Raw genomic sequence first — 26,625 nt, 5'->3', positions numbered from 1 at the left:
ACATCACCAGTAACGGGCAAGGTGCCCCTTGCCTCCGTGGGATGTACGCAGAGGGCACAGCACTGTTCCTGCCAAACACGCATGACCTACAATCAAATCATGAGGAAACATCAGGAAAACCCAAACCGAGGGACATTCCACAGAACAACTTCAAAAAAGTCACAGTCCCAGAAGACAAAGACTGGGGAGCTGCCCAGAGTAAAGAACACGCGGGGACCGGCTACTGAACACAAGTGGCCCTAAAAAGCCATTGGTGGGGCCCTGGCCAGTATGGCGCAGCGTTAGGGCACTGGCCCACGGGCCAATGAGACCCGGGTTCGATTCTGGCCAAGGGTATGTACCTTGGTTTCAGTTTGTCCCCGGCCCTGGTCGGGGTTGTGCAGGAGGCAACCAGTTGATGTGACACATCGATGTTTCTCTCTCTGTTTCTCCCTCTCTCTCCCTCCCACTCTATCTAAAGATAAATGGAAAAATATCCTCGGGTGAGGATTTAAAAAAAGCCATCGGTGGGATGTTGATGACGTCTGCCGGTCTCCAGGTTAATAACAGTGTGTACTGGTGCTAATTTATCATTGTTTTATGATTGTTACGTAAGATGTTAGCATTTGGGAAGCTGGTTTGAGGGCATACGGAAATTCTTTGTATGGTTTTCACACCTTTTTTGTACTGTGAAATTCCTTCAAAATGAAGAGTTAAAGACAATTTTTAGAAGTGGTTTATTAGTTGACAGTTACTGAGGCTCGGGGATGGGGACACGGGGCTCATGACGCCACTCTCCCTACGTGCACAGAGCTGAACTGTTTCAGGACGAGAGTTAAAAAGAGATTTAAGAGACAAAACAGCCACAGGCAGGCAGGTACAGACCTTGTTTGGATTTGATTCAAACAAATCAATGTAAAAGAACACTTCTAAGGCAATCAGGAACATTTAAATCTGGACTGGAACAGTAAGAAATATGGATTGATACCGGAGACTATTAAGGAATTACTACTGATTTTAGGGGGTGGATTTTTTTCCCACTGGGATAAAATGCACATCCTAGTTACCAAGGCAACCATTCTGAAGTCCCAGATCGGTGGCACTGAGCACGTGCGCAGTGTTGTGCCGCCATCCAGTCCCAGGTGTTCATCACCCCAAGGAGACCTCAGACCCGGTCAGCTGTCACCCCCCCCCCCGTACCCCACAGCTGCTCTAGCTCACGTCTCCCTGGACACGGCATGTAAATACCGCACATAAAAGGGGCCTTTGGGAGAGGCTCCTTGCACTTACCATGTTTGCCACCCACATCATAGCACCTCTCAGCGTTTCATCCTTTTTATTTTTTCCTTTATTGATTTTAGAGAGAGAGGAAGGAAGAGGGAGAGAGAGACAGAAACATCAATGAGAGAGAACATGCACTGGCCGCCTCCTGCACGACCCCGACTGGGGATCAGGCCCACAACCTGGGCACGTGCCCTGACGGTTACTTCCAGGTGCGTGGGTTGATGCTCAGCCACTGAGCCACACCAGCTGGGCTGTGCGTTTCATGATTACGGCATCTACGTGGGTGTGCGGTGGGACCTCACTTGGTCTGCTCTGCATTTCCCTACTGACTCAGGAGGCTAAGCGTCTCTCCTGCGGGCCTCTTGGCCATGGTTCGGTGTTCTAGGCACTGTGTGGTTGTGTTTGAAGTCACTTTTCTACAGGCATACTATGATATGAAAGGCTACAACAACAGTAAGTCTGGATTTGCTTTAAAACACAGGAGTGAGCCGGGACAGTGTGGTTCAGTGGACTGAGCACCATCCCATGAACTGAGAGGTCCCGGTTCTATTCCCGGTTGGGGCGCATGCCTGGGCTGCGGGCTCGATCCCCACTAGGGGGCGTGTGGGAGGCAGCTGATGATGTTTCTCTCTCCCTCTTCCTTCCTCTCTCTCTAAAAAATCCATAAAAACATATTTTAAAAAGAAAACAAATACAAGAGTGAAATAAAGTAAATTTTTTGAAAGGAAGAAAGAAAAGGGGTAGACGAAGGGAACTGTCGAATCTGGGTGACGATTACATGGGGAAAATCACTATTATTCTGCTTTTGTGCGTTTGTAATTTGTCACAAGAGATTCTGCCCCAGAAAACAGTCACAAAACAACAGTTTGGTTACTCCTGCCGTCTTCATTCACCCAAACAGCCTCACAGGGCATTTCCCGGGCACCCGAGACCCCGTGCCTTCTGACATCAGTGGACACCGGGGGCTTCGAGCACAGAGGGCCCAGATTCCTGTGGCTGTGGGCGTCTTCCCCTGAGCGGGCACAGACCAGTGCCCCAGAGCGGAACCCGTGGGAAATTCAGGCCTGACAGACAGGAGGCCACGGTGATCGGGGGCACTGGCCTCGCCGCAGGATCTCGACCCCCACGTCCACAGACAGCAAGGCAGCCTTGGGCCGGCTTCAGACAGGGGCCAGTTTCTCCCACAGTGCTCTCCGGACACCACCAGCTGGGGGGACCAACCCCGCATGACCTGGGGCGGGCACCGTGCACACTAAAACCGTAACTGCTGGTTTCTCGTTAAGACGTACGTTCGGAAGGCAATCTGTCTGCAAAGAGCCATAACGTAAAGGTGGCAAGACACAGGGCTTCGTTTTACACACTTTCCGACCTAGCCGCACGCTGTCCTCCCGGGGAAGGGCTCTGGGGCACGGCCAGCTCCTGTCCTCTCAGCGAGGCGAATGTCCCTGAGAAAGGCCGCAGCACCTGCTGTTCACTCACACGGAAACGGACGTGACAGGCCGGATCATTCCGTGGTCCCCTTCGCTGTCTATGTCCCTCTTTCCAGCCACGTCGCTCTCGTGGTGGTGGTAGGGGGTCCAACAAGGCTGCCTGAGCCCTCAAACCCCCAGGCGGCCCTATGCGAGGTCCCCGGGCCTCCCGACACCGCTGCCTCCCCACGCACCCCGTGAGGGCGACCTACCTGGCAGGCCTCAACCCCCATCTCCTGCAGGGCGGACTTGAAAAACTCGGGAGAAGGCTTCCCCACCACCTCGGCCTCCACACCACAGGCGTACTGCAAGAGAGGACGCAGGTGGGTTTGGGGCGCAGCGACAGAGCACCCCGCCTGCAGGGAAGGCCTCCCTCTGGGGAACCGGGCGAGACTGCCCCAGTGCGCGCCTGTGGGCAGGGGCCGCCAAGGGCAGGACACATGAGCCGGGAGACACGTGAGCCGAGCGGCTGGAACACGGTGATGCCCCAGCGGGCTGCCCGGGATGCTCGGGGCCATCGCCAGGAACCCCATGGGGGGCGGCCCACAGCGGGCAAAGTCTCGAGGCATTGCGTGGGCCACCCTGACCGGTGTCCCACTTGCATTCCTGCTTCTCCCCTCCCTTCTCCGCTGCCCACCCCAGCTCCATCACGGTTCCTCCGTGACAGAAGGCCCAGGGCTCCACTTCCCGTCGGTCCGTCCCTCCCACCTGCGTGCAGGTAGGTAGTGAGGGTGGGCGGTGACAGGAGCTGGCCTGGGGCAGCAGCCTAGGCCGGGGACAGACGACCAGCGGTGGGTCAGATGGACGCTGGGGAGCCCCATCTGGGCCTGGCCTTCAGAGTGGGGGAGGGAGTCAGGAAGGAGTCCAGTGAGGACGTGTCAAGCTCAAGGTGTGACAGGCAACCAGGGTCAGGGGTGACACAGAGGGTCCACACAGATACAGAGTCCAAGGGGACAGCGGCAGAGAGCATGCTGGGAGGGCCAGTGAGCAGCACAGGGCATGTGTGGGAAGAGGGGCAGGAGGGCAGAGTGACCAGTGCAGCCGCGTGGCCAGGTTCCAGCGCAGGGGGCCTGGGGTGAAGCCCCACATAGGAGGGCCTACTTTGAAAACACAGAAAGCCACTGGAACACTGAGCACACCCCTGCCTCCAGAAAGACCAGAGACATCTCAGGAGCCCCGAGATCTGACAAGGGCTCGGACAGCCTGGGGATGGGTACCTCGAGCGCCTTCATGTAGCCACCAACGTCCAGCATCAGGCCCGAGGTCACCTTGTAGTAGCGTCTAGACAAAAGCAGAGGGGACAGTGAGCTGAGCTCAGGCTCCGGGAAGTGGCAGAAGCCGCCCGACCTGTTCTGGAGGGCCGAGTCGGCATGAGGGTCCGTCCAGGTGCCACGCCGAGAACGACCAGTGGCCCAGGCTGGAGACACAGTGGGCCAGCAGCTCTGGTCGGAACAGCCCCGCTGCCAGCTTTGTGGGGCCTCTGCCACAGTGATTAGCAGGACTGAGGGGCAGATGGACGCAGTCCCCGACACAGAAAGACAAGAGACCTGTGTTCTGGGAAGGGACAGCAGGTCCGCAGAGCATGTGGTGGACCCTAACTGCTAATAATTAACCCCTAATTGCGCCCAGAGAAGAAAACATTAGTTCCACTGCACCCGGCCGCATCTCCTACCAACTAGAGGTCAGCAGACGTGCCAGGTGCCACGGTGACAGATGCTTTCAGGAGAAGACAGCCAGGTCTTCCCCGTCTCCCTGGGGACCAAGATGGCAGGGCCCTCGGGGAACCCACCTCATCAGTCACCCCTCCCCCTCCCGTGCCCTTCGAATTTGGGAGCCGTTAGCCACGCGTGCACACAGGGCCCAGAAGCATGCTGGCCTCAGGTCCAGGCCTCTCCGCTGCCTGTCAGTGTGGGACTTTGGGCGGCTACAGCTCTCTGGGCTTCAGTCCCTGATCTGTAAAATGGGCCCAGGAAAAAAAAGACCCAACCAGTACCTACTTCATGGACTGTACTGAGGCGTGAACTAAATAAGGCATGCAGAGTTCTTCATGAAGTCTAGCATGTGGAAACTGCTCGAAGAAATTCAGGGAATGTTACTACACACAGCGGTTCACTGAGACAGAGACTGGGGAGCAGGCGCTAAGACGGGAGCCGGGGAGGGAAGGGGGCCACAGAAACCTGTTCTGTGCCCCTCTGCACCGTGAGCGCTGCGCTGGTCCCTAAGCCTGCGCCCAGTGCTCCGCCGCCTGCCCCTCTCCGCCCCCGAGGCCTTGAGGCTGCAGGAGCCCGCGCTGCCCGCCAGCACCCATCCCCCCGGCGTCCAGGCGGGCAAGCGCTCTGCGCCCTGGCTCGGTGTCGCAGGCCTCGGCAGCTTGCGGGCCGGGTGCTGCAGCCAAACCCTTGGCCTTGACAGTGGTTCCCTGTCCTTCACCCTGTGGGTGGATTCTGAGCCTTGAGCCCTTTGTTGAAGCCATGGGGGCATCTCCTGTTGTGACAGGACGCGCTGGCCTCCAGGTGAACCCCAGGCCTCTTTCTCGGGGCCACGGACCAGCTGGGACACCACACGTGTTCAGCTAGGTGCCTGGTGGCCAGAGAGGACTGTCACCTGCTTACAGAATCAGTACCTACAAATGCTCCCCCCTTTTAAAGGGTGACCCCAAAACACAGGCTCAGAGGTCCGGGTTGCATTTGTCTTGAGCCCGGATGTAGACAGGTACTCTGCATTGGTACAGCCTCTAAACAGTTCCCTCTTTTGTCCTGTTTCTGCAGAAACTACTCTGCTAGGACGACTTCCCTGGCCGGGCCCAGCTGTAAGGTGCAGCAGTGTAAAGGGGACGAGGGCCACTCTGGATGCTGGGGCCTGTGGTCGCAGGCGCCGTGGCTGGTCCCCGGACATCTAGGACACAACCACCGCTCAGCCCTGGCAGGACTCGGGGACACTCCCAGACCCAGGCTCCCCGCAGGGACTCCTGGTCGGTGGAGGAGCAGACAAGTCCACAGACAAACGCAAGAGGGCAGGTCAAGGGCGACCACAAGGGGAACTCGGTGAGCTCAGCTCGCGGGGCTGCACCTGCTGCAGACAGGGAGACGGGCAGGCGTCCCAGAGAAGGCGCATCAGAGCTGAGACCTGAAACTAAGGGAGGGGATAAAAGCCTCCGGGCCTGGGACCCTCGGAATCGACAGCAGCACCACTGAGGACCCCGCGGGCTGCTCTAGGCCTCCACCAGGCACCGGGACAGCCGCTCTCCCTGGGGACTGGGGCCGGGTGGGGGGGGGGGGGCAGCGGCTTACGCAAAAGCCAAAGGAAAAATTACAAAACCATGTCACCCTGTTGCAACAGGCCCAGCTCTGCTTGGAGCGGAGGATTCTGGGGGCCTCTGGCCCAGGCCCAGGCCCGGCTGGAGGAGGCAGGAGCTGGTGTGCCTCCCCTTTGGCAGAACCTCCCAGGGAAGCCACGCGGCACAACCTCTGCCCGTATCACAGCCCTGGTCTTTCTTCCAAAGTGACAGAAATCTGCACTTTCTCAAGTTTCAGTTTAGTCCTGACAGGAGGAAAAAACTGAAAATGCAGCTTGAAATACACAATTAAAACCCTGTCCCACCCTGGCTGGTTTGGCTCAGCCTGAAGATAAATAAAAAAACAAAACAGAAAAAAACCTTGTCTTTTACACCTGAAACAAACACAAAATATCATATGCAAACTGTCATTAAAAAATAAAATAAAGCCCTGGCCAGTTTGGCTCAGCGGTTAGAGCATTGGCCTGCGGTCCAGAGAGACCCGGGTTCGGTTCCCGCTAAGGGCATGTACCTCGGTTGCAGTTTGTCCCCAGCCCTGGTTGGTCGTGCGGGTGGCAGCCACTCAATGTGTCCCTTCACGTCGATGTTTCCCTCTCTCTCCCTCCTACTCTATCTGAACAAAAAAATTGGAAAATGTCCTCAGGTGAGGATAAAAAAATAAAAATTAAAAAAATTAAAAAGCCTTGTCTTTGTTACATGAATTTTTAGTCTAAATAAACAACTGACTTCCAAAATCAAAATTAGAAACCTTAACGGTCCCCTTTTAAGAGAATCTGGGCTTGTTTATACAGTGCTCAGAATTTTTCCTTATTTCTTATTCATTCAGGAAAACAAGAAAGTGTCTTCAAGGCCATCTGTTAGCTAAAAACATTTTTAGAGACACAAGAAATGTAAGTACAAAAGGTAATTTTTTAAAGTATAAAAGCCCAAGTGTGCAGAGGTTGGACCTCATCTCTTCTGCTGCTGACGTAATAAAGCTTCACCAGCCCTGGCCGGGTCCCGGGCACTCGGCCGCGGAGGGGCGGCTGGGGGCAGACAGGAGCAGCGGGCAGAGACGATGCTTTTCCTCCTGCTCTTCCGATTATTCAGCACAGCCTCCCTTCAAAATGATCACTTGACCTTTCCCACAAGAGCCATTAACCTTCCATAGTCTGTCGCGTAAACAGCTTAATTTTCTGACGCCGGCATGACAGGAGAAATTACAAAGGCAATTCCCGCTCTCGGTCCAAACAGATGCCAATGTAAATCACTCCGCAGCCAGGAGCAGGGCATTCTGCCCCAGTGCGTCCGCCGTCCTGCCTCCTGCGGGCGCCGCGCGGCCCTGCACCCGGGAGGACGGCCCTGCGGCCGGTGACCCCGCTGGTCATGACAGCTCTTCGGGGTCCTCGGGCCGCCCTGCAGCCCTGCAGCCCTGCACCCGGGAGGACGGCCCTGCGGCCGGTGACCCTGTGGTCATGACAGCTCTTCGGGGTCCTCGGGCCGCCCTGCAGCCCTGCAGCCCTGCACCCGGGAGGACGGCCCTGCGGCCCGGTGACCCCGCTGGTCATGACAGCTCTTCGGGGGTCCTCGGCCGTCTCGAGAAACTGACCGGGCCCGAGAGGTATCGGTTCCTTTCCTTCTCTGCTTTCTGAGCACCAAACCGCTAACGGCATGAGAACCCCACCAGCCGGAGACCCCACTAACCACTTCTCTGTGAAATAAATAAGCCTGAGATCGAATCTGCTACAGAATTACAAAGCAAATCCAACGGAGTCCATATTTTTTTCTTTTTCAACAACATCTATTTTGACTACTACCCATGAGCTGGAATAATATTTAACAATTAGAGACAATTTTAAAGGAAAAGGTTTTCACATAAATGAGTTATAACAGAGTTTTTCTTTTTAAAAAAATGGGTTCTACTCTTGAAAAATTTAAAGATGTGTTTTTATTTATTTTTCAGAGAGAGAGAAACATCGATGTGAGAGCAAAACATTAACTGGCTGCCTCCTGCACGCCCCCTACTGGGGATCGGGCCCACAACCCGGGCACGTGCCCTGACCGGGAATCGAACTGGGACCTATCAGTCCACGGAGGACGCTCCATCCACTGAGCCACACCGGCCGGGCTATAACAGAGTCTCTTCACTAGGTTGTTCTCTAGTGATGAGTCGGAAATGTAGGGGTGCCTGAAGGACCGAGCCCGGACCGTGAACGAGTCCAGCAGGCCAGGTTCTGTGGTTTGCACTGACCCAAACTGCAGAAGGTTGTATAGTTACAAACGGACTGTGACAGTTAACTGGGTGTGTCCGCTCGGCTGGGCCAAGCTGCCCAGACACTGGTCAGACATTATTCTGGATGTTTCTGAGAAGGTGTTTCTTAGATGAGATTAATATTTTTTTAAAAATTGATTTTAGTGAGAGGAAGGGAGAGGGAGCGAGAGAAAGAAACACTGATGAGCGAGAACATCCATTGGCCGCCTCCTGCATGCCCCCCACTGGGGATCGGGCCCACAGCCTGGGCATGTGCCCTGACTGGGAATCGAACCTGCGACCTCTTGGTGCAGGATCCACACTCAGCCACTGAGCCACACCGGCCGGGCGAGATTAACATTTAAACCAGTGCACCCTAAGTAAAACAGGTTGTTCTCCAAAACACCACGGGCCTTGTCTACTCAGGAGAAGACCTGGATAAGAACACAGTCCGACCTCCCTGAGCAAGGAGGAATCTGCCTTTGGACCCAGAATGCACCTCTTCCTGCGTTTCCAGCCTGTGGGCCTGCCCAGAGACTCTGGACCTATGGAGCCTCCGCGTCAATTTCTCCTCTCTCTCTGTCGGCTGCTTTTCTGGAGAACCCTCACTAGTACAGGACACATTTTATTTGTATGGTAAACACACTAGAATATTTTTAGTTCCTAAAAGAAATAGCTCCTCTCTCTTCTTTCTTGAATTGTCTTTGCTGCTTTGATGGCCTCACAGCCATGAAGAAGTCCGTCTCTCTGCGCGCACAAACAGTGAGGTCACGGCAGCGGACCGCGGCGTGGAGAGGGTGGCAGGGAGCGGGGAGGTCCATGGGCCTGACGAGCCGTGGCCCCAGCGGCAGCTGTGTGCTCGGGGGTGTGGGGCCCAGGGCTGTCAGACCTGCTGATTTTCCAAAAGAACCCAGAAATCTAGATATTTTATGTAAAATCTCCTAATTTTTAAACACGGGTTCAGAAATGTCAAGGTCTTGTATGGCCTAACATCTGCCCTAGGATGCCCCCAAGAGGGGTGAGCACAGGCTCTGGGGGCGCTTCCGGCCCTGCCTGCACTTCCTTCACCCCGCCCGCCCCAGTATGCCCACCTGTCAGATGGCAACAACACTGTCCCAGCCCCCAGGGCCGTGGTCGAGATCAGACAATGTGGAGTACACAAAAGGCCCAGCAACAGCTGGCAGCCAGATAAGAAGCCCCTCCCGCCTTGGCCAGTGTGGCTCAGCGGTTAGACATCGGCCCATGACCAAGGAGCAGCGGGTTCGGTTCTGGTCAAGGGCACATACCCTGGTTGCGGTTCGGCCCCCGGCCTTGGTCGGGGTCATGCGGGAGGCGGCCAGTCAATGTGTCTCACATTGATGTTTCTCTCTCTCTCCTACTCTGTCTGAAGATAAATGAAAAAATATCTTCGGGTGAGGATTAAAAAAAAAAAGTCCCTCCCTTGTCTGTTGGAAAAGCGGGCCCAGTCGGGCAGGCAGGGCGGGCTTCTCCAGAGAGGCCCAGGCCACCGGCTCTGCTTGAGAAGCTGGGGGTTGGGGGGCTGGGGTTCCAGTGTCCTTGACACCCGGAGAGCCTGCGATCCTTGAGTCCTGGTGCTGCTTCTGCGATGCCAGGACACATCTGCACGGCTCTCTGCACAGCACCGTGGCACCAGGAAGCTCAAAACACACCCCATCCGAGATGTCACGGGCTGCCTGGGCTGGGAAGTCCGAAAGGGCCTGAACGTCCCTCAGCGGCATCGGGTGAGCGTCCCACGGACAGCCACGCGAGGGGTCCCCAGGCCACAGGGAAGGCTACGCACTGAATGGGGAGCTGTTCACAAAACGATGTTTGTGGACAACAGAAACCAGGGGACCACAGCAGGAGCAGCGAGCACCGGTCTGTGACGGTCTGGCCGCTGGGAAGGACACACATCCACACGCTGACCGCTGTTCTCGTGCAATGGGCCTGAAGATCCGGCTCATGTCCTCCTTCTTGCCCGTCTGCTCTCTCTCATTTTTCTTCAGTGAACACGTGACATCTGGGTGGTCAAGGACGTCAAAAAGGACAACCAGCAGTCCGGCCGGTGTGGTTGAGCGTCGACCCTGCACCAGAAGGTCGCTGGTTCGATCCCCAGTCAGGGCACATGCCCAGGTTGTGGCCCGATCCCCAGTGGGGGGCATGCAGGAGGCGGCCAATTGATGTTCTCTCTCATCAATGTTTCTATCTCTCTCCCCCTCTCCCTTCCTCTCTCCCTAAAATCAATAAAGAAAAAATAATAATAATAACCAGCATGCTTTTTATTTTTAAATCCTCACCTGAGGACATTTTTGCATTTATCTTCAGACAGAGCAGAAGGCAGTTGGGGGGAAGAGAGAGAGAGAGAGAGACATCGAGTGGCTGCCACCCACACGACCCCAACTGGGGCTGGGAACAAACTGCAACTGAGATACGTGCCCTTAGCGGGAACCGAACCCGGACTCTCGGGTGTGCGGGCCGACGCTCTAACCGCTGAGCCAAACCGGCCAGGGCACCAGCAAGCTTTTTTAAAAGAAAGAAATGCCCAAGGCTCAGACGACAATGGTCACAAAGTCACCACTTGGCAGAGACCACGCTCCGCACCTGAGCTTGGGGTCCCCAGCAGAGCCTCCTGCAGGCGCTCGAGCCTGTTGCTCACTACTTGGGGGTCCCCTTGGCACAGCCCCTCAGCGCCCGGTGCTGTGTCCTGGGCAAATGCACCTGCCCCCTTGGCTCTGACCTCCGGGCCACTTGCCCCACCCCTGAGACCCCCAAGGGCAATGACCATTTACAAGGACCCTCCCCTGCACGCCCGCCTCTCCCTGCCCGGGGGCCACACGGACGCCTGACCAACCAGCTCCTTCGGGTTCAAATTTCCTTAAAAATTATTAAAAGAATGGAAGAGAAAAAGCAAGTGACAGGAGGGAGGAAAAAGGATGTCACCCTGTGCCCACCCCGTGCCCACCCCGTGCCCACCCCGTGCCCACGTTTCCGCATCCTTCTGTGCTCGGTTCTGAGTCACAGACCCAGAAGCAGGTGTCCCTGGAGCCGACTCACCCCTGTCCCAGGGAGATGAGCACAGGCGTGTCCAGCCCCATGAGCACCTGGAAGGCTTTGTTCATGTTCTGGTAAGAAAAACCCTCGCCCGCGTCTGCGATGACGACGCAGTTCGGGTCGGACGTGTCGACCTGATCAAATTCTGAGCGGACTTCTGGGGAGAGAAAGAGGAGTAAGGCCGGGGCGGGTGGCCTCCGTCTCCCCCAGGCCCCTCCTGCCGGCCACACCTGCTCGGCTGAGGATTTAAAAAACATGTTTCACGCTAAAACGCTGGGGGGTGGGGGAAATTCCTCAGCAACTGAACTTGAGACCTGGATGGTGCTCATGGGCCGAAGGGTCTCCGGTTCAATTCCCGGTCAAGGGCGTGGGTTGCAGGCTCGATCCCCTGCGGCAGTCAGGGCCGCGTGGGAGGTAACCCATCGAGGTCTCTCACACTGATGTTTCTCTCTCCCTCATTCCACTCTATCTAAAGATCAGTGAAAAAATATCTCCGGATGAGGATTAACAAAACAAACAAACAAAAAACATGATAAAAGATTCAAAGTCTGGAGACGCAGGTCCGTTTATGGAAACTATGGCTACGGGGCAGCAGCGGAGAAAGAGCCCCCGGCTTCCCCTGCAGCCAACTCACCGTCTGCTCCACCGAATCTTCCTCTCCGCCTGCCCCCCGCCCCCCGCCCTGGGGACTGGCACTTTCTTTACTGAGTCTTTTTCCTTGAGGGCTTGCTCCAAAGACACTGGCTCACAGAGAAGGGCTGAGAACCAGGGGCTCCCAGGGAACGCCTCCCCCTGGGAGCCCACCCCTGCTGGGACGCCGGAAGGCCCGCCAGGGGTTTGTGAGCACAAAGACCAAGTGCGGAGGGAGGAGGGAGGAGAGACACAGAATGTCCCGGCTTCAAAGCCACTTCTGTCTGGTTTCCCCTTCTCCAGGGCAGGCTGCACCCCTCCCTTCGTCCGGAGAACGCCCGCTGAGGGCTGAAGGCGCGCTGCCCGGCACTCAGACGAACCAGGGTGCCAACTCCGTACGTTCACCACAGAGCAGGGCTCTTCGCGAACTCAGCTCAGCTTCGGGACCTGGACACTGGGAGCCTCCACCTCCATCTGCCTCCTCATCCTCTCCCTCCCCACCCCCACGGGGACCAGAGCTGGGATCTTACTAAGTCTTGACCGTCCGTATCCTAGACCAAAGGCAGCTTGGGTTTCCTCCGAGGAGCCTCTGGAAGCTGCCCCAAAGGACCCGCTGTATGAGGCCGGGGGATGGATGGGGCCCGCATTTCCACCCACAGGCCCAGGTGTGACCTCTGTGCCCTTTCCAGTGGTGTAGTCAGGGGAGGGGTGCTGTCCCTGGCCCAGGCTGGGGGGGGGGGCCTACCGTCATGGACCAGCAGGTGTGGCCGGGGGAGGGGTGCTGTCCCTGGCCCAGGCTGGGGGGGGGGCCTACCGTCATGGACCAGCAGGTGTGGCCGGGGGAGGGGTGCTGTCCCTGGCCCAGGCTGGGGGGGGGGCCTACCGTCATGGACCAGCAGGTGTGGCCGGGGGAGGGGTGCTGTCCCTGGCCCAGGCTGGGGGGGGGCCTACCGTCATGGACCAGCAGGTGTGGCCGGAGTCCTCGCTCTTTCAGGAGCTGGCAGGCGGCTGGGGGCGGGGCGGTCACCTCGCCCTCATGGATGTTGAAGCCCAGGCTGCGCAGCTCCCCGACCAGGCGACTGCGGGACTTCTGCGACTCGTTGGTGCAGAACCTCACCTTCAGCCCCGACCGCTTCAGTCTGGGGGTGCAAACAGGTGGGGTGCTGTTACCAGGCAGGGCGTGTGGCCTCCTGGGGAGAGGGCTGGATGATGCTTCTCCAAGGGCGACCGGCACAATTCCTGAGCAGGCCAGTCCCTGAGGTCCCGAGGTGGCCGTGACAGACCCGGAGTGTTCGGGGTGGTCTTTCTGAGGGAGCAGACCCTTTCTGGGGGACCCGTCCATACCCTCACATCCGTCCTTCTCGTCCTCCCTGAACTGGGCACCTGAGACTCACCTGGGTTCCCACCGACCTGTGCCCAGGCCTCCCTTCTCACTTGGGACACGTCTCTGCTCCCTCCACCCAGGACGTGTCCCCACTCCCTCTGCCTGGGACACGCCTCTCCACACCGCCTCCCACCTTGGGTGACCACAGACACCTCCTTGCACCGCCCTCGCCCTCGGCCTGGCTGGGGGTCCCCTCCTGGCAATTTCTCTTTCCCCGCAATCCGCGCTCTCACTTTGCATCTGAACTGTACTAGTTAACTCTGGGTCCCTGTCCCCAAAGGGCAAAGGTCCGGGGCCCACGCTGAGGTCCCAAGCTGGGGTTCACCTTATCGCTGTCACCTCTGTGCTCCGTGAGGTCAGGAAGGGGATCTGCTCGGCCCTCCTCGGCACCCCCTGCTTGGTGCACAGCAGGCCCTGAGAGGTGTCCACTGAATGACCGAATGGTGCCAAGTCCAGACGACGGCCGGCGAGAGGGACGCTTCCTCAGCATCGCGCCCTGCACACCGCCTGCCTCCCCGAGGGCGTCCCGAGCCTGCAGCCCCCACGGCCCTGACAGGAGCACACGGGACTCCCCCGCGCCCCTGGCCCCGGGCGCTGCAGCTGACGGTGACGGGGACAAACCTGCGGAGCTGCAGACGGCAGAGGGAAGGCCACCCGGAGCCAAGTGTCTGCCCGCGCCCAGGTGACTCGGTCCTTTCTTAGTATTTGTCTTTCCTAATCGGAGGTTATGAATGATCAATTATGCTCAGTGGTTAATTGCCCTTCATAAAGACAGCTTCTGTATTTCTAATTAGGCAGGTAATTATCGTAACTAATAGCATCACCTTGGACACACAGACAGGTCTTCACCGGCACCCAGAATGTGTGATTCACGCCCACGTTAATGGAGCCGGGGAGTGAAGAAGTGGGGGTGCCGGGGGACCGATTATGCTAACGAGTGAGGATGTGACCTTCTCAGAACAGTGAGCAATCCGTGGGGCAGAGAGATGGCGGTGCCTCCCGTCTGCTGTTCCCAGCGCGACCCCCGAGGCCGGTGACTGCGACTGAAGAACAGAACCGACCGGCTCTGGGCTCAGCCTCGCTGTGCTCTGGGCCCGCGCAGCAGTTCAGAGCTAACTCAGTCCCGGGGAAAAGCTGGGGACGTGCTCTCCCTGTGGGTCCGTCCACCCTGCCCTGACCCCGGCCCAGCGATGCATCTCCGCCCGTGTTTCCTGACCCCTTGGACAGGTCCCAGGTCCTCTCTTCATTTCTCTTAGTTACTGAAAACGACCGTGGGCACCATGACTGTTAAAGTGGTGAAGCCAACACCTTACCCTGACTTGCTTCGGGGTAATCTGATTCCATCCTCCCCGAGCGCAGAGTCGCTGGGTTTGTTCCCTATGTACACCCCCAGGGCCAGGTGGCGGGCGGGCAGCGACTCTCACTACGCTGTGCTGAGGGGTCCACAGGACAGTGAGGCAGCAGGTGCCCATGCGAGCGACGAGAAGGCAGAGGCTCCAGGACACCTACGAGGTCACGCAACTTGTAAGCAGCAAATCCGACAATGGGCTGTGGCTCCGCGTGGCGGGCACGGGCCCTGGCACCAGCCTGCAAAGGCGGCTGGCACGTTCCCGGTAAGGAAGCACCGTGCCGGGCAAGGCCTGCAGCACCAGGAACACGGTCCAGCCCTTCCTGCTGGAAGGGAAACGAACACTACAGGTGGGAAGGGGTGTGGGCGCACCTGCGCATGCCCTCGGGGACAGCGCGCGACGGGATGGGTCAGCGCTGAAGGTGAGGCCCTGAATGGCCAGTGCTACGGCCTGAACGGTGTCAAACGAGGTCACGAGGGTGGGGCTGTGACAGGATAGGGCCAGCGTCCTCGTAAGAAGACAGCAGTGATCTCTGCGCGGGGAGACGAGGCCCCGAGGACTCAGCGAGCGGGTGGAGCTGTGGGCCCGGAAGAGAACTCCCCAGGAAATGAAGCCTGCTGGTGCCCTGGTCTTCCACGTCCCGCCGTCAGGACTCCGGGAAGATAAGGTCCTGTTGCTTGCTCCCAGCCTGCTGTGCCCGCCCAAACAGACCGAGGCCGCCGAAGAACCAGACGCTCGGCACCCCTGCTGGGACCTGCTGCCAGGGGCACTCGCGGCCTTGGGAGACCAGGAACATACAAACTCGGAAGGTCAGGGAAGCCGGAGCCAGGCATGGCTCCAGGGCCACCGCGCAGCCTGGGGCCCCATGGGGCGTGAATCCCAGAGATGTCAGCACCAGGGACAGGCCCAGCTCTGCGATGGGCCCTGTAATCCCCCCAACACCCAAAGCCTGGGGGACAGGGGACCTACTGCAGGGCTCCCCCAGCCCAGAGTGGGGTTCTGGCCAGACAGCCCCTCTGAGATCATGGCTGCTGCCTCAGCCCATTGCCCCCTCCCCAGGAGCCCTATGCAGATACCCCAACTTCCTGCGGCCACACCGGATCTTTGAACTGACCTTTACCTCGTCTTGGCAGGCCAGGACAAACCTGAGTGACAACGTCGTCGCCTGGTGCAATTACTGCGCATCACAGAACCGTCCCTGCAAATCACCTCGGACCTCACACATCTGCTGGCTGTCGCATCTGCCAGGGGCGCTCACCCGAAAATAATGGAAGCCCTCTCATTATCGCTCGGTAGCAGGTAGAGTGCTAGGACGATTACTGGACACCCTGACTGACCTTGGCATGGCTCCACGGCTGCCCGCTCAGCTCGCCACGGAGGGCCCAACAAGGCCCCTCCCCGCTGCGCCTGTCTCGGCCCCGCCCCCAGCACTCGGGACCGGCCACCTTCGGCTGACCCAGAAGGTCCTCGCATCCCCCAGAATCTGCCTTCACCGTCCCCAGTGCCAAGTCCTACTCATCCTTCGAGGCCTGGTTCATACACCCCTTCCTCCAGGAAGGCCCCAGCCCCACCCTGCCAGGCGGAGCCGTCTTCCTCTGCAGCCCCCACAGCCCTGGGTCTGCTCTCGGCATCGGCACCCCTCCTGTCCCGTTGCCAGCTTGGGGCTCCCGCGGGGTGCTCACTGAGCACTGCTGTCTGAGTCTGAGGACCTGGGCCGCTTCCCTTTCAGAAGCCACGGAGACTGAAACTCGTCTGGAGACACAAAACCTGCAAAGGGCTTCTGTGTTCTAAGAAGCCACATTTTTGGAACAGAAGGTCCAACTGGAGCCCATGATCAGAGCAGGGTTGGTGTGCAGTAGAAAAGTACAGTGGCCCGGGCACACTGGGGGACACCCACTCGATCCGGGAAGGGGCCCGATGGCCATCAGAGCAGGGTCAGGGAGCCAAGGGCTTTACCCCCTGGGAATGGGGTCTGCTTCCCAGCCAGGGTCCTGCACCTGGCACATGCCCTTGGCTGGGCATCCGGGGACTGGACTCTTGGGAGTCCTTGGTCCCAGCCATGAAACGGGGTAACCGCAGCACCTGGCCTTCGGGCCGGCTCCCCAGGGCTGGCCGCAGACACACGGCGAGCCCCCTCTCCTGCTCGCGTCACCTGTCACGGCCTCGCCAGGAGCTGCGCTGTCCCTTCTCTCCACGGACCCACCAGCGCAGACCTTCAGCAGGTCTGAGGGCAGCTGCCTCACCCACCTTTAGGTCCCCCCCACCCTCCAGCTGACACTGCTGGGCTCAGCGTGTCACAGAGTCCAAAGTCTGGACAGAGAGAAGAGAGGGCACAGGAGGTGGTGATGCGCATGGCTGACCCTGGACGGGCCACTCAGCCCTGGCCGGCCACCGGTGACCTCAGGAGGACAGTGATGAGGTCAAACAGACATCGAGCAGGCCTCTCCTGCCATCCGTGTTCCCTCTCAGACCTGCCTGAGCCTCTGAGCTCACGTCAGAGACATGCTGAGCCCACAGACGTCAGCTTACTGTTTATTAATAAACACAACGCAGAGTCAAGTACAGGGAACCTAGACGCCAGAGGAGGCCTTGGGGGTTGTGCAACCTCGTTGGCTCGTTTCACAGAGGAGGAGACTGCGGCCCAGAGAGACACGGGGGGCTGGAGGGAACGTCTCGGGGAGTCGTGGGCTCTCTAGACCACTCCCCAGCCTTGCCAAGTCAGCCGCCAGCCAGTCCTCGCTGAGTCCTCCCAGGCTGGTCCAGTGCCGGGCACTGCAGGGGACAGAGGCCAGGCGTTCCCAGGGTAAGGTGGAGCCTGGCCGGGCCAGCACCTCTGCCTCCTCACTGCGACCAAGGCCAGTCACCTGGCCTCTCCAACCTCAGCTTGCACATCTGTGAAGTGGGCACTGACAGCAGCTGCTGGATGGGCCGTCGTGAAGACGGCATTAAAAAGCGGACGAGGAGCGCCTGGCACGTTGCACATGCTCGTGAATGGCAGTGGTGGCCGTGGTGACAATGACCACCACACCTCCGACGAGCCTGGTGCTGGGTGCTGGGAGCTGGGACATGACAGGAAGCAGATGCCGGGTGACCCACGAGCAGCAGGAGAGTCAGGAGATGAGGAGGCCTCCCCTGCAGAGGGAGCCGAAGACAGTGCCTCCCAGGGGCACTGTTAGGATTCAGAGGGCAGCCCGGCCGGTGCGGCTCAGGGGCTGAGCACTGACCCAGCACCAAGAGGTCACCAGTTCGATTCCCGGGTTGTGGGCCTGCTCCCCAGTGGGGGGCGTGCAGGAGGCGGCCAGTCGATGTTCCCTGTCATCAATGCTTCTCTCTCTCCCTCTCCTTTCCTCTCTCTCTAAAAATCAATAAAGGAAAAAATTTTTTAAAAAACAAAACAAAATGCCCCTTCAGCTCCCAGATGTGAGGCAAGCAAAATGTTGGGTTAAGAAAAAGTATCTCAACTTCTGTTCAGGATGGTGGGCAGGTAAACGCAGTATCCGTCCTCCTACAACCACATCAAAGTTACAACTAAGCTAGAGAACCACCATCATTCAGAACCGCCTGAGATCAAGCTGAATGGAAGTCCTACAGCTACGGAATTAAAGCAGCAGCCACATCGAAACCAGTAGGAGGGGCGGAGGGGACGGGCTGCTCCCACACCCACGTGTGGTGGATAAAAATCAGGAGGACACCTCGGCTGGGAAGGTCCTTCCTGAGGACTGAGGGGTCCCCGTCCCACACCAGGCACCCTGCTCAGGGTTCCAGTGCCAGGAAGAGAATCCCCATCACTTCTGGCTGGAAAAACTAGCAGGAACTGAGTCTCAGGGAGGCTGAGGCGGCTGGAGCCCCAGGCAGCTCCTTAAAGGGCCCGCGCACGGATTTATCAGACTCTCTCCCTCTGAGCTCCGAGGGGAGGCAGCTCGAGGGGCACCAGAGACATACAGGGAAGAACTGAGCTGTTTGGCACTGGAGCGAGGGCTGGAGAGGGGGCTTCCTCGGGGACAAACGTGCTGTCAGAGGCCTTTGTTCCTTTGGTGAGCCCTTCCCTGGGATGGTAGACAGTCTCCATATCTGGGACTCCAGCAACCTGGCTCTCACTGGTAGCCCCGCCCTGGTGATTCCCTGAGGCCCCGCCCCACCCAGCTTTCAGGCCCACCCAAGCTGTTGTCAGTTGCTTAACCATAGGATTGGCCTGTCTTGGATCCTGCTTCAGGTTTTCCTAAATTCTTTCAAACAAGCAGCATCTGGTCTCAGCGAGCCCCATACCTCTCGTTAAGTAACACACAGAAACAAACACAGGGAGGCAGCCAAAATGAGGAGACAAAGAAACAGGTCCCAAATGAAAGTACAGAACAAAAACCCCAGGAAAGGAACTAAGCAAAATGGAGATAAGCAACCTAACGGATACTGAGTTCAAAATACTGCTTATAAGGATGCTCAATGAACTCAGTGAGAACCTCAGTGAACTTAGTGAGGGCCTCAAAAGCATTAAAAAAGACCAGTCAGAAATGAATGATGCACAGTCAGAAACAAAGGAGGCACTAACTGAAATAAAGAATAATTTACAGGAAATCAATAGTAGAGTAGGTAAAGCCAAGAAGCAAACCATCAATTTGGAATATAAAGAAGCAAGAAACACCCAATCAGAACAGCAAAAAGAAAAAAGAATACAAAAAATTGAGTATAGTGTAAGGAGCCTCTGGGACAACTTCAACGTGCCAACATTTGCATCATGGGAGTGCCAGAAGGAGAAGAGAGAGAACAAGAAATTGAAAACCTATTTGAAACAATAATGGCAGAAAACTTCCCTAACTTGGTGAAGAAAACAGACATACAAGTCCAGGAAGCACACAGAGAGTCCCAAACAAGATGAACCCCAAGAGGCCCACAAAGAAACATCATCATCAAAATGCAAAAGGTTCAAAGCAAAGAGAGAATCTTAAAAGCAGCAAGAGAAAAGCAGTTGGTTACCTACAAGGGAGCTCCCATACAACTGCCAGCTGATTTCTCAAAAGAAACTTTGCAGGCCAGAAGGGAGTGGCAAGAAATATTCAGAGTGATGAAAAGCAAGAACCTACAACCAAGATTACTCTATCCTGCAAAGTTGTCATTTAGAATCGATGGCCATATAAAGAGTTTCCCAGACAAGAAAAAGTTAAAGGAGTTCATCACCACCAAACTGTTATTATATGAAATGATGAAGGGTCTTTTTGAAGAAAAAGATAAAATATATGAACAAACAAAATGGCAATGAATACATATCTATCGACAATGGAATCTACAAACAAAATGAACAGGCAGAACAGAAACATTCTCATACAGAGAACATTTTGTTGTCTGCCAGATGGGAAGGGCGTTGGGGGAATGGGTGAAAAAGGTGAAGGGATTAAGAAGTAAAAATTCATTGCTAGACTGACAAACCTCAAAGGAAAGGGGGTTGGGGGGTGGGAAGAAATAAACCAAAGAACTTATATGCATAACCAACGGACACAGACAACAGTGTGGGCAAAGGCGGGAGGGGGGCGGGAGTGGGGAGGAGGGGGTCAATGGGGGAAAAATGAGGAACCTCTGTAATACATTCTACAATAAAGATAAAGTATCTCAGTTACTCTTACACCATGACCGTGTACGGTGGGAAACGGGGCACAGGAAGGCTACGGAATGTGCCCAAGACCACCGCCCAACTCCAGGACGGAGCTAGACCCAAAACCCAGGCCCCAAGGCGGACCCCGACCTCTTACCAGGCGAGCGGCAGAGCCTGCCTGGGGAGAACACGGGCCCCCACTCGCCTTCCCCGAGAGGTGTCTTTGCGAGTCCGGCCCCAGGGTCACGAGACACCGCCCTGCACACCAGCCCGGCCTCGACTCTGCAGTCACGGCTTCTCGAGACACACTTGGGGTGTAGGGGTGTGGGGCGCGCACGCTGCATCTGTGAGCTTCGTGAGGGACCTTGAGAAGGGGCTCACTCCAGAGGCAGGTCAGGAGGGCCAACTTCCATCCTGCCTGGACCCCTCCCGGCTGCCCTCCGTGTCCATGGGTGACCCTCCTGCCCACCGAGCCCGGGATCAGAAGCGGCGAAGGCGCCTGTCCTGACATGGGAGCGGGGTGCGCCTCACACCCGAGGAGGCCTGGCCCTCCCTGGCACGCGTGCCGCTGCCAACACCCTGCTCCAGAAGCGCGGGGCTGTTGTGTGGCCTTTATCTTTTTTTTAAATCCTCACCCAGGGATATTTTTTTCCATTGATTTTTAGAGACAGTGGGAGAGAGAGGGACACACATCGACTGGTTGCCTCCCACACGCACCCTGACTGGGACGGGACTGGAACCTGAAACCTCGGTACTGCCCTTGACCGGGAATCAAACCTGCGACTTTGGTGAGCAGGCCGGCACTCTAACCATTGAGCCACACCGGCCAGGGCACCTTTCTTTATCCTGTTGAACAAAAATGGTGTCTCACACACATTGTCTATGACTTTCTCGCTTACTATCTACGACACTCATGTCATAGAAACTAACATCAGCACCAAACGACGACCCATTCTCCTTCGCAGCAGTCTGGACACCCGCGGACCTGTTCCCTCCGCTCTCCTGCGGATACGTCAGCGATAAACGTCTGAACTGTGCGTGCGGTCACCTGCTGGCTCGATGTTGATACTCATCAGCACACTTCTAACATTTTTACTGACCTCATAATCAACATTACAGATTTGAACATCAAAAGTATACACTACTTAAATATCACCCTGTTATCTGTTTGTTGGTTTTCTGATTTGGAGGTTCCACCCAGATTTCATTTGGGAGCAAATGCTCTCAGGCCACACACATGCTTGAAACCCTGGGCGGGGACCTGCCAGGGTGCCCAGGCTCCCTCGACCTCGAGTGGCACTCCCTGAGCAGCAGGGCTGCAGGGCGGGCTGGGGGTGGGGTGATGGACCAGAACCAGGAAAGGAGGGCGCGTATCTTATAGTCCTCTGTGCTTTGGGGGTACAGAGGGAAGGTCTGGGAGGACCCGCCACGCCCCCTGGGGCTGGGGAGGAGGGTGGGACCCCAGCTGCCATTCGGGCAGGAGGGGGACTGTCCACAGGAGGCCGCCTGGGACTTCCGGAGCCTGAACAGACCTGCAGCGTGAACACAGCCCGGAGCGGGCAGCCTGCTCTCACCACCGCCCCTCTCGGAAGGCAAATGGCAGCACGACAGAGGGAACAGGACATTCTCAACAAACAGCCCTTGTCCAAGGTCCAGGCTGAGTCAGGAAGGTTCTTGTTGGCCCAAACAAACTCAAACAAGCGCCCAAGCCCGCCCCCTCCATGTCCTGAAAGGCCCCTCTGGCAGGCGCTGGGCCACCTGCGGGGATGAACCAAGCGCACGTGAGGCTCCTGGCTGCCGCGGTCCCTGCTGGCACTGCCACCCCGGACCTGTGTCCCCAGTGCTGGGTGGTACCAGTGTGGCCCAGCATCGGGAGGTTGGTCCCGGAGCCTGCCAGCCGGCCAGACTTCAGACAAGGTCTGCCTGGCCCTGCCCCTCTCTGCTCCAGACCTGCTGGGAGGGGCCTGAGTTTCAGTAGGGCCCCGGGCTTCCGGTGCACCGTGGGCTTTGAGAGGCCCCACTTGGAAGGCTGGATGCAGCTGGGTGGTGCCAGGTGGGAATTGCTTTATGGGGCTGCCCTGGGCTGAGGCAGAACCTGCTTCCTTCCGGCCCCAAAGGCTGAGGCGCTTTAGTGACCAGGACAGGACGCAGTAAATGCCCACCGCCTTTCACATGCAGATGCCTCGGGCCATCCTTTGTCCCGGTGCCCCTGCTGGGCCCTGTTCTGCCTCCCAATGGCTCTCCAATAAAGGGCCACTTACAGATGTCCATGACCACGCCCCCACTAGTCCCAGGGCCCTGAAAGGGGCCCCACGCGGCCAGCACCATCCCCAGTAGCTCCAAGAAGGGACCACACTGCTGGGAATGACAAGGGGGCAGTCACCGTGGCCTGGGCCTCCTGTTCTCCCATCTGGAACACTGCTGGCCCAGATGACATCTTCAGACCCCAGCCCTTACATCACTGATCTGTGAGGCCACACCCCCTGGCTCCCCATCCCCTCTCCTGGCCTCTCCATCTGACACCAGCCTTTCTGGGTGCTCTTTACACACTGGGCGGGCAGCTTGGGGAGCAGGGACGTCCACCTGCCCAGCTCACTGCCGGCGCCCACAGCAGCGTGTCAGTATTGCAGAAGCACTCGGTAACACTGCTGGGTGTGTGAGGGCACGGATGAGAGGCAAGGGGTATGGTGGGGAAAGCCAACTGGCTGACCGGCAGATCACAGGGTAAATCCCGGCAGTTCCTGCCTCTCCGGGCCTCAGCCTCACTTGGAAGAGGGGCGGACACTCAACCTCGGGCTGGCTGTGAAGGGCCTGAGGAGTCAAGCAGCTGCCTAGGACACACAGGCCTCCCCCAATCAGCGGCGGTGCTACCACTGTGGTTGACATGGTTTCGAAAAGCAGAGTTTATACTCCCTAGGAGCTCTGTCCCCAAAAAGGGGGGGACCTTTCAGAAAATCTGACACCTGTCACCACAGAAACTGTAGGAAAAAGAATGGAAAACTGGCCCCTTCCCGCTGGGGGATCCCGAACAGAAGGTGCTATTTGGGCCCCCCCACCCCCGCCCCGTGCTGGTGAGCTGCCATGGAGGGAACTCTCCCCAGGACCCAGGGTCCTCACCCCCATCACACTTGTCCTCTGCAGCACAGTTCTCACCCCGGGGACTTCCTCTGAGCTCCTGTGACTTCAAAGGGAGCCGTGCACATCAAGGAGGCCACAGAGTGTAAGGTGCAAGGAAACCTCACTCGCGGGGCTGCAGAAACTTACAAAAGCAGACGAATACCACGCGCTCTTCACCTGGGCAAACAGGGCCGTGCCTGAGATCGCTGGCAGAGTCTTCTCCTGGCTCAGCTGCCAGGAGAGGGAGACAGCGTCCCCCGTGTATCTGAATACCCCATGGGAAACCCCCAAAACAGGCATATTTTACTGGGGGGGGGAAGTTTCCCAAACTCCACTCACTGCTTCACCCAGGCCAGGGAGACCCACCAGGAGGCCTGGGGCTTCCTGGAGCCTGAGCATGATCCGTGGGGCTGGGCCTGCGTGGAAGGGCTCGTCGCTCAGGGAGAAAAGGAATGCTAGGGGACCTAGGGGCACCACAGTGCAGAGCGGCCCAGACTGCGTGGGTTCTGTGGGACCCAGGGGCTCTGTAAGTGAACCATCCACACCCCACCCCCAAAGTCTGGAAGCAAGTGGGTGAGGTGAGCGGAGAGGGGGGAAAGGAATCACAAAGGTCGCTCTCAAGGCCCTGGTGGATGGGACAGGCGTGGGGACCTCGTCCCGTGTCATGGGAGCCCAGGCGGTTTCAGAGGGACCAAGCCATTGGTTCTCCCAGCCCCTGCACTGCACAGTGATTAAGTCCCCCGGGCCCTCGATGGCTAGTTAACTCAGTTGGTTAGAGCATCATCCCAATACACCAAGGGTGAGGGTTTGATATCTGGTCAGGGCACATGAAAGAATCAATCAATGAATGCGTAAATAAGTGGAGCAACAAATCAATGTTTCTCTCTCTCTCAAAATCAATTAAAGAAAAATTTTAAGTCCCCCCAAGATAACAAGTACTATGTCCTCTCACCAAGAAGAAGCCACAGGCTCTGGGGAAGGAGCCTCCCCTCTCAGCTCTGTGACTGGCTGTAACGTATTTTAGGACTGTTATCTCACTGTTAGGGTTATACATTGTAGGCGCTACTGGAGACACCCAGCTGGATAAATCTGCCCAGGACAAAACAAATCACCCCCCCCCCCCCACCCAGGGATCAGTCAGAAGAGGCCAAAGGAGAATCGACAGAGGTCAATGGACTGGAACGCCCTCCCCAACGCCCAAGCCTGCAATCTGTGCCTCACCAGGGCAGGGCAGGCTGCCAGAGAAGCCCCACCTTTCCTCAGTGCCCCCCCCCAAGGAGTCAAACCCAGGTCGGGCAATGCTTAGGAGTCAGGCAGACCTGGGCTGCCATGGTCCCCGGGCCGTGCCAACTGAGACCCTGGCAGGCTCGGAGCCATGGATGCTTTAGCTGATAAAGGGAGATAACAGCACCCCCTCCCAAACCCCAGACTGTCGGGGGACTGAACGAGATGGCAAAAGGGAAGCAGCCATCTTTGCTGCTGCTGGTGGACACCTGAAGCCTCACCTGCCTGACCCTCACTACTGACCGGAAAACGAAGGCTCAGCAGGCAGCCCTGCCTTTCCCAAGTCCACTGCGGAACCCGTTCTGTGCTTGCTACTCAGACGTGGACAGACGGACGGAGGCTCTGTCCACATGCTTGACCTACTTTACTTTTCAGGTGTTTCAGAGGCGAAAGTGACCCTGCTACTAGGCCCAGGCACCCCAAAACACAGCCGAGTGCCCTGTGCTCCATTCCCACAGGCACCACCACCCCATGCTCTTGTCAGTGACAGAGCTAGTCTGAAGCCGGGGGGAAACGGAGACCAAGGCAGAGGTTAACCCTGGACGGGAGGACCTGTGCCCACAGGCCACAGGGAGGCTCCCGGGTCTGCTGTGCTCTCCTGGAACCCACGGCTCCCTTTCTCGAGCCCCTGGCCTGGAAAACACCTGCTTTGCTCTGCGGGACAGTTTGGGCTCCCTGGACAGTGAGGTGGGCTCCCTGAGGACCAAGAGACTAACTTAACTGCCATCTACAGGTAGGTAGACTACGTCCCAACGAGGTCAGACTACCAAGCAAAGGTCCCCCAGCTGGTAACTATGGGAGACCAAGTCCTGTGCAATTAGCCCTTCCTGGCTGCCCATCAACATCATGGCAGCGCGGGCCTGCGAGGCCACTGGCGATCACAAAGCCCAGGTCCAGGTGCCAACCGTGGTCCCGGCATGTCCTCCATGCGCAAGACCAGGTGGGCAAGACGGCTGTCCTCAACCGTCTAGATGATCAAATACGGTCCAACTGAATTATAATGCCAATCCCAAGCGACTTAAAGTTTCCTGGTAACCACATTAACAAAAGTCAAAAGAGCCCTGGCCGGTTTGGCTCAGCGGTTAGAGCATCTACCTGCGGTCCGGAGAGACCCGGGTTCGGTTCCTGCTAAGGGCATGTACCTCGGTTGCAGTTTGTCCCCGGCCCTGGTTGGTCGTGCGGGTGGCAGCCACTCGATGTTTCCCTCTCTCTCTCTTCCTCTCTCTCCTTCCCACTCTATCTGTACAAAAAATGGAAAAATGTCCTCAGGCGAGGATTAAAAAAAAAAAAATCAAAAGAAACAGATGGAATTAATACGATACATTTTATTTTATTTAACCTAAGATAGTCCACGTACGACCACGCCGACACATTGTAATCAGTGTGAAGTACAAGCCCAGCACGCGTTCACCCTGCAAGCGCATCGCAAGTCAGACGGGCCGCCTCCCCGGCGCTGGCTCCCCGGCTGGGCCGCGCAGCTCGGAGCGCGGAGGCCCCGGGACCGCCTGCGGGCGGGGTCTCAGGTCGCCGGGGGCGGGGCCGACGCCGAGGCCCCGCCCCGGCCCCGCCCCCAGCAGCGATCAGAAGCGGCCGGAGGGACCCGGCTGAGCGTGCGGCCCACTCACCTCGCCACCGCGTCCACGGAGCCGGCGATCGGCTTGCCGCCGCCCTCGCCGCTGTCGTACAGAACGCCCGAGATGTCGAGCAGCACCCCGCGCACGCCGGCCAGCCGCGCGCCCCACGCGGCCATCGCGCCCCCGCGCGCCTCCGACGAGGCGGCCCGAGCCCAGGCCGGCAACTGCGGCTGCGCTGGCCGCCGCGCAGGGGCGCCCGGGAAGGGTAGTGAGGCGGGGCGGGGCCGACGGGGGAGGGCGGCGCTGCCGGGCCTTCGGGGTCACGTGCTCCCGGAGGGCGCCGTCTCCGCAAAGCAGGGGATGCAAGTCCGCCTGGCGCCGGGAAGCAAGGAGAC

The 26,625-nt window shown here is 57.9% G+C and overlaps 1 protein-coding gene across 2 annotated transcripts in view; it reads right to left on the bottom strand.

The window, feature by feature from the left end:
* LOC118632255 (phospholysine phosphohistidine inorganic pyrophosphate phosphatase) overlaps window positions 1-26,406 on the bottom strand; it is a 76,925-nt gene extending 50,519 nt beyond the window's left edge. Inside the window, exons 1-6 of one of the 2 annotated variants that reach the window (XM_036265189.1) lie at window positions 26,282-26,406; window positions 12,890-13,077; window positions 11,312-11,465; window positions 3,950-4,013; window positions 2,945-3,037; window positions 1,270-1,325 (exon numbers count right to left, since the gene is read on the bottom strand). In XM_036265189.1, the coding sequence (XP_036121082.1) occupies window positions 1,299-1,325; window positions 2,945-3,037; window positions 3,950-4,013; window positions 11,312-11,465; window positions 12,890-13,077; window positions 26,282-26,406 (651 nt within the window). In that variant the 3' untranslated portion in view covers window positions 1,270-1,298. The remainder of the gene's footprint in view (window positions 1-1,269; window positions 1,326-2,944; window positions 3,038-3,949; window positions 4,014-11,311; window positions 11,466-12,889; window positions 13,078-26,281) is intronic. The other variant, XM_036265188.1, reaches the window with a different exon arrangement.
* Between the last annotated feature and the right edge of the window lie 219 nt (window positions 26,407-26,625).

This window comes from Molossus molossus, unplaced genomic scaffold (assembly GCF_014108415.1).
Source record: "Molossus molossus isolate mMolMol1 unplaced genomic scaffold, mMolMol1.p scaffold_m16_p_17, whole genome shotgun sequence".
NCBI classification, from domain to species: Eukaryota; Metazoa; Chordata; class Mammalia; order Chiroptera; family Molossidae; genus Molossus; species Molossus molossus.
This window is presented reverse-complemented; position numbering and strand designations above follow the sequence as displayed.